Source organism: Nerophis ophidion, linkage group LG03 (genome assembly GCF_033978795.1).
Source record: "Nerophis ophidion isolate RoL-2023_Sa linkage group LG03, RoL_Noph_v1.0, whole genome shotgun sequence".
NCBI lineage: Eukaryota > Metazoa > Chordata > Actinopteri > Syngnathiformes > Syngnathidae > Nerophis > Nerophis ophidion.
The window spans coordinates 17,893,459-17,905,881 of record NC_084613.1 but is presented as its reverse complement, the minus strand read 5'-3'; the positions used below and the strand labels follow the sequence as shown (position 1 = coordinate 17,905,881).

The following is a 12,423-nucleotide window of genomic DNA, read 5'->3' as shown; positions in this document are numbered from 1 at the left end:
CATGGACCAATAGAAAACAACTTGCGGTATCAACATGGACCAATGATGAACAACTTGTGGTATCAACATGGACCAATAAGAAACAACTTGTGGTATCAACATGGACCAATAAGAAACAACTTGTGGTATCAACATGGACCAATAAGAAACAACTTGTGGTATCAACATGGACCAATAAGAAACAACTTGTGGTATTAACATGGACCAATGAAAAACAACTTGTGTTATCAAAATGGACCAATGATGAACAACCTGTGGTATCAACATGGACCAATAAGAAACAACTTGTGGTATCAACATGGACCAATAAGAAACAACTTGGAGTATCAATATGGACCAATGAGAAACAACTTGTGGTATCAACATGGACCAATGATGAAAAACTTGTGGTATCAACATGGACCAATAAGAAACAACTTGTGGTATCAAAATGGACCAATGATGAACAACCTGTGGTATCAACATGGACCAATAAGAAACAACTTGTGGTATCAACATGGACCAATAAGAAACAACTTGTAGTATCAACATGGACCAATAATGAACAACTTGTGGTATCAACATGGACCAATAAGAAACAACTTGTGGTATCAATATGGACCAATAAGAAACAACTTGTGGTATCAACATGGACCAATAAGAAACAACTTGTTTTATCAACATGGACCAATGATGAACAACCTGTGGTATCAATATGGACCAGTGATGAACAATTTGTGGTATCAACATGGACCAATACGAAACAACTTGTGGTATCAATATGGACCAATAAGAAACAACTTGTGGTATCAACATGGACCAATAAGAAACAACTTGTTTTATCAACATGGACCAATGATGAACAACCTGTCGTATCAATATGGACCAGTGATGAACAATTTGTGGTATCAACATGGACCAATACGAAACAACTTGTGGTATCAATATGGATCAATGAGAAACAACTTGTGGTATCAACATGGACCAATAAGAAATAACTTGTGGTATCAACATGGACCAATAAGAAACAACTTGTGGTATCAATATGGACCAATGATGAACAACCTGTGGTATCAACATGGACCAATAAGAAACAACTTGTGGTATCAACATGGACCAATAAGAAACAACTTGTAGTATCAACATGGACCAATAAGAAACAATTTGTGGTATCAACATGGACCAATGATGAACAACCTGTGGTATCAATAGGGACCAATGATGAACAATTTGTGGTTTCAACATGGACCAATACGAAACAACTTGTGGTATCAATATGGATCAATGAGAAACAACTTGTGGTATCAACATGGACCAATAAGAAACAACATGTGGTATCAACATGGACCAATGAGAAACAACTTGTGTTATCAACATGGACCAATGATAAACAACCTGTGGTATCAATATGGACCAATGATTAACAATTTGTGATATCAACATGGACCAATAATGAACAACTTGTGGTTTCAACATGGACCAATAAGAAACAACTTGTGGTATCAACATGGACCAATGATGAACAACTTGTGGTATCAACATTGACCAATAAGAAAAAACCTGTGGTATCAACATGGACCAATAAGAAACAACTTGTGGTATCAACATGGACCAATAAGAAACAACTTGTGGTATCAACATGGACCAATGATGAACAACCTGTGGTATCAATATGGACCAGTGATGAACAATTTGTGGTATCAACATGGACCAATACGAAACAACTTGTGGTATCAATATGGATCAATGAGAAACAACTTGTGGTATCAACATGGACCAATAAGAAATAACTTGTGGTATCAACATGGACCAATAAGAAACAACTTGTGGTATCAATATGGACCAATGATGAACAACCTGTGGTATCAACATGGACCAATAAGAAACAACTTGTGGTATCAACATGGACCAATAAGAAACAACTTGTAGTATCAACATGGACCAATAAGAAACAATTTGTGGTATCAACATGGACCAATGATGAACAACCTGTGGTATCAATATGGACCAATGATGAACAATTTGTGGTTTCAACATGGACCAATACGAAACAACTTGTGGTATCAATATGGATCAATGAGAAACAACTTGTGGTATCAACATGGACCAATAAGAAACAACATGTGGTATCAACATGGACCAATGAGAAACAACTTGTGTTATCAACATGGACCAATGATAAACAACCTGTGGTATCAATATGGACCAATGATTAACAATTTGTGATATCAACATGGACCAATAATGAACAACTTGTGGTTTCAACATGGACCAATAAGAAAAAACTTGTGGTATCAACATGGACCAATGATGAACAACTTGTGGTATCAACATTGACCAATAAGAAAAAACTTGTGGTATCAACATGGACCAATAAGAAACAACTTGTGGTATCAACATGGACCAATAAGAAACAACTTGTGGTATCAACATGGACCAATGATGAACAACCTGTGGTATCAACATGGACCAATGATGAACAACTTGTGGTATCAACATTGACCAATAAGAAAAAACTTGTGGTATCAACATGGACCAATAAGAAACAACTTGTGGTATCAACATGGACCAATAAGAAACAACTTGTGGTATCAAAATGGACCAATGATGAACAACCTGTGGTATCAACATGGACCAATAAGAAACAACTTGTGGTATCAACATGGACCAATAAGAAACAACTTGTAGTATCAACATGGACCAATAAGAAACAATTTGTGGTATCAACATGGACCAATAATGAACAACTTGTGGTATCAACATGGACCAATAAGAAACAACTTGTGGTATCAACATGGACCAATAAGAAACAACTTGTGGTATCAATATGGACCAATAAGAAACAACTTGTGGTATCAACATGGACCAATAAGAAACAACTTGTTTTATCAACATGGACCAATGATGAACAACCTGTGGTATCAATATGGACCAGTGATGAACAATTTGTGGTATCAACATGGACCAATACGAAACAACTTGTGGTATCAATATGGATCAATGAGAAACAACTTGTGGTATCAACATGGACCAATAAGAAACAACTTGTGGTATCAACATGGACCAATAAGAAACAACTTGTGGTATCAATATGGACCAATGATGAACAACCTGTGGTATCAACATGGACCAATAAGAAACAACTTGTGGTATCAACATGGACCAATAAGAAACAACTTGTAGTATCAACATGGACCAATAAGAAACAATTTGTGGTATCAACATGGACCAATGATGAACAACCTGTGGTATCAATATGGACCAATGATGAACAATTTGTGGTTTCAACATGGACCAATACGAAACAACTTGTGGTATCAATATGGATCAATGAGAAACAACTTGTGGTATCAACATGGACCAATAAGAAACAACATGTGGTATCAGCATGGACCAATGATAAACAACTTGTGTTATCAACATGGACCAATGATAAACAACCTGTGGTATCAATATGGACCAATGATTAACAATTTGTGATATCAACATGGACCAATAATGAACAACTTGTGGTTTCAACATGGACCAATAAGAAACAACTTGTGGTATCAACATGGACCAATGATGAACAACTTGTGGTATCAACATTGACCAATAAGAAAAAACTTGTGGTATCAACATGGACCAATAAGAAACAACTTGTGGTATCAACATGGACCAATAAGAAACAACTTGTGGTATCAACATGGACCAATAAGAAACAACTTGTGGTATCAACATGGACCAATAAGAAACAACTTGTAGTATCAACATGGACCAATGATGAACAACCTGTGGTATCAATATGGACCAATCATGAACAACCTGTGGTATCAATATGGACCAATGATGAACAACTTGTGGTATCAACATGGACCAATGAGGAACAACTCGTGGTATCAACATGGACCAATAAGAAAAAACTTGTAGTATCAACATGGATCATTGAGAAACAATTTGTATCAACATGGACCAATGAGAACAACTTGTGGTATCAACATAGACCAATGATGAACAACTTGTGGTATCAACATGGACCAATGATGAACAACTTGTGGTATCAACATAGACCAATGATGAACAACTTGTGGTATCAACAATGACCAATAAGAAACAACTTGTAGTATCAACATGGACCAATGATGAACAACCTGTGGTATCAATATGGACCAATGATGAACAACTTGTGGTATCAACATGGACCAATGATGAACAACTTGTGGTATCAACATGGACCAATAAGAAACAATTTGTGGTATCAACATGGACCAATAATGAACAACTTGTGGTATCAACATGGACCAATAAGAAACAACTTGTGGTATCAACATGGACCAATAAGAAACAACTTGTGGTATCAACATGGGCCAATAAGAAATAACTTGTGGTATCAACATGGACCAATAATGAACAACCTGTGGTATCAACATGGACCAATAAGAAACAACTTGTGGTATCAACATGGACCAATAAGAAACAACTTGTGGTATCAACATGGGCCAATAAGAAACAACTTGTGGTATCAACATGGACCAATAATGAACAACCTGTGGTATCAACATGGACCAATAATGAACAACCTGTGGTATCAACATGGACCAATAAGAAACAACTTGTGGTATCAACATGGACCAATAAGAAACAATTTGTGGTATCAACATGGACCAATAATGAACAACTTGTGGTATCAACATGGACCAATAAGAAACAACTTGTGGTATCAACATGGACCAATAAGAAACAACTTGTGGTATCAACATGGACCAATAAGAAACAACTTGTGGTATCAATATGGACCAATAAGAAACAACTTGTGGTATCAACATGGACCAATAAGAAACAACTTGTGGTATCAACATGGACCAATAAGAAACAACTTGTGGTATCAACATGGACAAATAAGAAACAACTTGTGGTATCAACATGGACCAATAAGAAACAACTTGTTTTATCAACATGGACCAATGATGAACAACCTGTGGTATCAATATGGACCAATACGAAACAACTTGTGGTATCAATATGGATCAATGAGAAACAACTTGTGGTATCAACATGGACCAATAAGAAACAACTTGTGGTATCAACATGGAAAAATAAGAAACAACTTGTGGTATCAATATGGACCAATGATGAACAATTTGTGGTATCAGCATGGACCAATAAGAAACAACTTGTTTTATCAATATGGACCAATAAGAAACAATTTGTGGTATCATCATGGACCAATACGAAACAACTTGTGGTATCAATATGGATCAATGAGAAACAACTTGTGGTATCAACATGGACCAATAAGAAACAACTTGTGGTATCAACATGGAAAAATAAGAAACAACTTGTGGTATCAACATGGACCAATGAGAAACAACTTGTTTTATCAACATGGACCAATGATGAACAACCTGTGGTATCAATATGGACCAATGATGAACAATTTGTGGTATCAACATGGACCAATAAGAAACAACTTGTGGTATCAACATGGAAAAATAAGAAACAACTTGTGGTATCAACATGGACCAATGAGAAACAACTTGTTTTATCAACATGGACCAATGATGAACAACCTGTGGTATCAACATGGACCAATAAGAAACAACTTGTGGTATCAACATGGACCAATAAGAAACAACTTGTGGTATCAACATGGACCAATAAGAAACAACTTGTGGTATCAACATGGGCCAATAAGAAACAACTTGTGGTATCAACATGGACCAATAATGAACAACCTGTGGTATCAACATGGACCAATAAGAAACAACTTGTGGTATCAACATGGACCAATAAGAAACAACTTGTGGTATCAACATGGACCAATAATGAACAACTTGTGGTATCAACATGGACCAATAAGAAACAACTTGTGGTATCAACATGGACCAATAAGAAACAACTTGTGGTATCAATATGGACCAATAAGAAACAACTTGTGGTATCAACATGGACCAATAAGAAACAACTTGTGGTATCAACATGGACCAATAAGAAACAACTTGTGGTATCAACATGGACAAATAAGAAACAACTTGTGGTATCAACATGGACCAATAAGAAACAACTTGTTTTATCAACATGGACCAATGATGAACAACCTGTGGTATCAATATGGACCAATACGAAACAACTTGTGGTATCAATATGGATCAATGAGAAACAACTTGTGGTATCAACATGGAAAAATAAGAAACAACTTGTGGTATCAATATGGACCAATGATGAACAATTTGTGGTATCAACATGGACCAATAAGAAACAACTTGTGGTATCAACATGGACCAATAAGAAACAACTTGTTTTATCAATATGGACCAATAAGAAACAATTTGTGGTATCATCATGGACCAATACGAAACAACTTGTGGTATCAATATGGATCAATGAGAAACAACTTGTGGTATCAACATGGACCAATAAGAAACAACTTGTGGTATCAACATGGACCAATGAGAAACAACTTGTTTTATCAACATGGACCAATGATGAACAACCTGTGGTATCAATATGGACCAATGATGAACAATTTGTGGTATCAACATGGACCAATAAGAAACAACTTGTGGTATCAACATGGAAAAATAAGAAACAACTTGTGGTATCAACATGGACCAATGAGAAACAACTTGTTTTATCAACATGGACCAATGATGAACAACCTGTGGTATCAACATGGACCAATAAGAAACAACTTGTGGTATCAACATGGACCAATAAGAAACAACTTGTGGTATCAACATGGACCAATAAGAAACAACTTGTGGTATCAACATGGGCCAATAAGAAACAACTTGTGGTATCAACATGGACCAATAATGAACAACCTGTGGTATCAACATGGACCAATAAGAAACAACTTGTGGTATCAACATGGACCAATAAGAAACAACTTGTGGTATCAACATGGACCAATAATGAACAACTTGTGGTATCAACATGGACCAATAAGAAACAACTTGTGGTATCAACATGGACCAATAAGAAACAACTTGTGGTATCAACATGGACCAATAAGAAACAACTTGTGGTATCAATATGGACCAATAAGAAACAACTTGTGGTATCAACATGGACCAATAAGAAACAACTTGTGGTATCAACATGGACCAATAAGAAACAACTTGTGGTATCAACATGGACAAATAAGAAACAACTTGTGGTATCAACATGGACCAATAAGAAACAACTTGTTTTATCAACATGGACCAATGATGAACAACCTGTGGTATCAATATGGACCAATACGAAACAACTTGTGGTATCAATATGGATCAATGAGAAACAACTTGTGGTATCAACATGGAAAAATAAGAAACAACTTGTGGTATCAATATGGACCAATGATGAACAATTTGTGGTATCAACATGGACCAATAAGAAACAATTTGTGGTATCAACATGGACCAATACGAAACAACTTGTGGTATCAATATGGATCAATGAGAAACAACTTGTGGTATCAACATGGACCAATAAGAAACAACTTGTGGTATCAACATGGACCAATGAGAAACAACTTGTTTTATCAACATGGACCAATGATGAACAATTTGTGGTTTCAACATGGACCAATACGAAACAACTTGTGGTATCAATATGGATCAATGAGAAACAACTTGTGGTATCAACATGGACCAATAAGAAACAACATGTGGTATCAACATGGACCAATGATAAACAACCTGTGGTATCAATATGGACCAATGATTAACAATTTGTGATATCAACATGGACCAATAATGAACAACTTGTGGTTTCAACATGGACCAATAAGAAACAACTTGTGGTATCAACATGGACCAATGATGAACAACTTGTGGTATCAACATTGACCAATAAGAAAAAACTTGTGGTATCAACATGGACCAATAAGAAACAACTTGTGGTATCAACATGGACCAATAAGAAACAACTTGTGGTATCAACATGGACCAATAAGAAACAACTTGTGGTATCAACATTGACCAATAAGAAACAACTTGTAGTATCAACATGGACCAATGATGAACAACCTGTGGTATCAATATGGACCAATCATGAACAACCTGTGGTATCAATATGGACCAATGATGAACAACTTGTGGTATCAACATGGACCAATGAGGAACAACTTGTGGTATCAACATGGACCAATAAGAAAAAACTTGTAGTATCAACATGGATCATTGAGAAACAATTTGTATCAACATGGACCAATGATGAACAACTTGTGGTATCAACATAGACCAATGATGAACAACTTGTGGTATCAACAAGGACCAATAAGAAACAACTTGTAGTATCAACATGGACCAATGATGAACAACCTGTGGTATCAATATGGACCAATGATGAACAACTTGTGGTATCAACATGGACCAATGATGAACAACTTGTGGTATCAACATAGACCAATAAGAAACAACTTGTAGTATCAATATGGACCAATGATGAACAACCTGTGGTATCAATATGGACCAATGATGAACTTGTGGTGTCAACATGGACCAATAAGAAACAACTTGTAGTATCAACATGGATCATTGAGAAACAATTTGTATCAACATGGACCAATGAGAACAACTTGTATCAACATGGACCAATGATGAACAACTTGTGGTATCAATCAGAATCAGAATCGTTTTATTGCCATTGTTTGACAACGGGTTCACAAACTTGGAATTTTTCTCGGTCGGCTCTCACTTGAGGTCCTGGGTGATGGTGGTGCCCAAGAAAGGGAAGGAGTCCCCAATGGAGTTGGGGGTGGGAAAGTCAATCAGGGTGAGGGGAGATGATGGGGCAGTGACTTTTCTGAAGTCTATGATCATCTCCACTGTTTTCTGGGCGTTCAGCTCCAGGTTGTTGAGACGGCACATGGACGCCTGTCTGGGGAAACAACCGTGTTTTTTGGCAGTTTACCCCATACAAGATACTCTCGGCCAGGCTCATGGCAGATACCAAAGTGGCACCTAACCGTATCAACCCTATCTAAATCACCATTCAACCAAGAGCTCAGACCAGAGAGCATCAACAGAAAACATTTGTTTTCTGGGTCTCTAGTTAGACAGGTGCTGGACAGTTTTTCCAGTAAGAATCACAAAACTTGGACTCACAAAGAATGTTAGAGAATGACATTGGTCCCGAGTATCAGCTCATCACTTTGGCCTGGAACAACAAGCGTGGGAACTCGCACCTTACAACCATACACCACCATCTCAACATCGAAGGCACACTTTGGCCTAACACGAAGTCCTCCACATCCAACGAGAAACACGTTTACACCAATCAGTGTCCGGTCAGTGGCAATCCAGCGTCCCTGTTATTTTTCGGGCGTCTCACTGATACTGGAGCCCATCGAACCACTGTCTAACATTGCACCAAGCCTCACTTGTCCACCTACTTCAACTGTTGTATAAAAAAAAAGACTGTCGCTACTGCCGACCCTGTGAGTGTTCTGATAAACAACTACAGAATCACCATTTGAGCGTCTCAACGGATGTAAAAACAGTCTGAGAGTCAGACGCGTCGTCAATTTGGGAGTTTGAGCTGGCACTTGTACTGCCTCTCTCTGATTGATGAGACTGGGAAGATGCGCTAGCAGGGCAGTTCAGTCCGGTGTGGTCGGATGTGAAGTAGGCAAAACACAGTCTGTCAGACATGCATTGTGAAAATGTAGTGTGGCTTGAGTCATTACATACTTTACAAACTGCCTCTCTGCTCTGCCGGTCACGAGCAGCACGTTGGAACCCTGCACCTCGAATTGGACAAGAGGTGTTGCGCACCTGCATTTTCTCCATCACCTCCTGAGACATGTCGACCATGCGAGTGAGAAGTCTTTCATCCGACTGTTGGAGATTTTGCACCACAGGCACTGAAGCCTGGCATTGGGCATGTTGGGAACCACCTTGCACAGACACAGAAGTAAGAGGAGAGCAGGGAGTTAGACGCATGGAACGACAGGGGTGTGGACAGGAAGAACGGAGACTTTGGAAGTGGCACTGCTCATAATTAGGGTAGTATGAGGGGCTATGAGTGTTACATTACTCAGATGCCACACCGTCCAATGATGGCAAGCTGGGTGATGATGGTGACGAGGCTTTTTAGCATTGGTGGGTCAGCCACTCGCCTTCAACTCCCTCTGATAATCATCAGTTCCCAGCAGGACATCACTCATGAAGTGGCTTACACTTCAGGATGCTCGATAACTCTGGCTGGGGGCAGTGTTTGACGAACAGGAGAGCAACTTCATTAGACATAATCTCTGTGAGTCTACCTTGTCTGCGGAGGCCGTCAAGCGCCAGGTCCGCTGTCTTGTTCAGCCTTATCCAGTAGTCCACTGGGTCTTCCTTGTGCTTAGGCAGAGTGGATAAAGTCAGCCAGAGGAAGAAATGAGGGAGCGTCACTGAAATATTGGAGAAGAAGATAATATAGAAATACAAGTTTCCTTATCGCATGAAGTAACAGATCACTTTGCAAGGCAATCCTAACATCTATGTCCCTGCCAATCAAATGAGCCATGATTTCGTCTGCCTTTTCACACACAAGAAATTCTTGCTTTCTGAGTTTTAATCATGTCAATCCCGTCCCAGACTGAGTATTTGTCAATGCCGTCACCATTGAAAGTTTGCAGTCCTTTGTCGGATTTAACATGCATAGTCATATTTGGAAGGCAATGCCGCTCATTCTCAAAGTGAGTTGTCTGGGTAGGAGTGGACGTCTGGTGGTCCGTCACTATTCATGGTTACAACAACAACTGACATCAGCTTTGCAACAATAAGAATCAACTTGTGGTATCAACATGGACCAATGAAAAACACTTGTATCAACCTGAACTACTGAGAACAACTTGTATCAACGTGGACCAATGAAAAAACACTTGTATCAACATGGACCAATGAGAACAACCTGTATCAACATGGACCAATGAGAAAAACCTGTATCAACATGGAACAATGAGAACAACTTCTATCAACATGGACCAATGAGAAAAACCTGTATCAACATGGACCAATGTGAACAACCTGTATCAACATGGACCAATGTGAACAAGGTATATCAACATGGACCAATGAGAGCAACCTGTATCAACATGGACCAATGAGAACAACCTGTATCAACATGGACCAATGAGAACAACTTCTATCAACATGGACCAATGAGAAAAACCTGTATCAACGTGGACCATTGAGAACAACTTGTATCAACATGGACCAATGAGAAACAACTTGTGGTATCAACATGGACCAATGAGAACAACCTGTTTCAACGTGGACCAATGAGAACACCTTGTATCAACATGGACCAATGAAAAAAACACTTGAATCAACCTGGACCAATGAGAACAACCTGTATCAACAGTGACAAATAAGAACCAACTGTATCAACATGGACCAATGAGAACAACCTGTATCAACATGGACCAAAGACAACAACCCGTATCAACAGTGACCAATGAGAACCAACTGTATCAACATGGACTAATAAGAACAACTTGTGGTATCAACATGGACCAATGAAAAAACACTTGTATCAACATGGACCAATGAGAACAACTCGTATCAACATGGACCAATGAGAGCAACCTGTATCAACATGGACTAATGAGAACAACTTGTATCAACATGGACCAATGAGAACAACTTGTGGTATCAACATGGACCAATGTGAACAACTTGTATCAATATGGACTAATGAGAACAACTTGTGATATCAACATGGACCAATGAAAAAACATTTGTATCAACATGGACCAATAAGAACAACTTGTGGTATCAACATGGACCAATGTGAACAACTTGTATCAACATGGACCAATGTGAACAACTTGTATCAATATGGACTAATGAGAACAACTTGTGGTATCAACATGGACCAATGAGCACAACTTGTGGTATCAACATGGACCAATGTGAACAACTTGTATCAACATGGACCAATGAAAAAACATTTGTATCAACATGGACCAATGAGAACAACTTGTGGTATCAACATGGACCAATGTGAACAACTTGTATCAACATGGACCAATGTGAACAACTTGTATCAATATGGACTAATGAGAACAACTTGTGGTATCAACATGGACCAATGAGCACACCTTGTATCAACATGGACCAATGAGAACAACTTGTGGTATCAACATGGACCAATGTAAAAAACAATTGTATCAACCTGTACCAATGAGAACAACCTGTATCAACATGAACCAATGAGAACAACTTCTATCAACATGGACCAATGAGAAACAACTTGTGGGAGCAACATGGACCGATGAGAAACAACTTGTGGTATCAACATGGACTGATGAGAAACAACTTGTGGTATCAACATGGACCTATGAGAAACAACTTGTGGTATCAACATGGACTGATGAGAAACAACTTGTGGTATCAACATGGATCAATGAAAAACATTTGTATCAACATGGCCCAATGAGAACAACTTGTGGTATCAACATGGACCAATGAGAACAATTTGTATCAACAT

General features: G+C 38.3%; 1 protein-coding gene across 4 annotated transcripts in view; it reads right to left on the bottom strand.

Annotated features, from left to right (window-relative positions):
- LOC133549241 (alpha-1,3-mannosyl-glycoprotein 4-beta-N-acetylglucosaminyltransferase C-like) overlaps positions 1-12,423 on the bottom strand; it is a 54,058-nt gene that overhangs the window by 30,911 nt on the left and 10,724 nt on the right. Inside the window, exons 2-3 of one of the 4 annotated variants that reach the window (XM_061894456.1) lie at positions 10,211-10,339; positions 9,636-9,841 (exon numbers count right to left, since the gene is read on the bottom strand). The exons of 1 other annotated variant lie outside the window; for it this stretch is intronic. In XM_061894456.1, the coding sequence (XP_061750440.1) occupies positions 9,636-9,841; positions 10,211-10,339 (335 nt within the window). Of the gene's footprint in view, positions 1-9,635; positions 9,842-10,210; positions 10,340-12,423 lie in introns of those variants that run through there. 2 more of the 4 variants (XM_061894459.1, XM_061894458.1) reach the window with 2 other exon arrangements.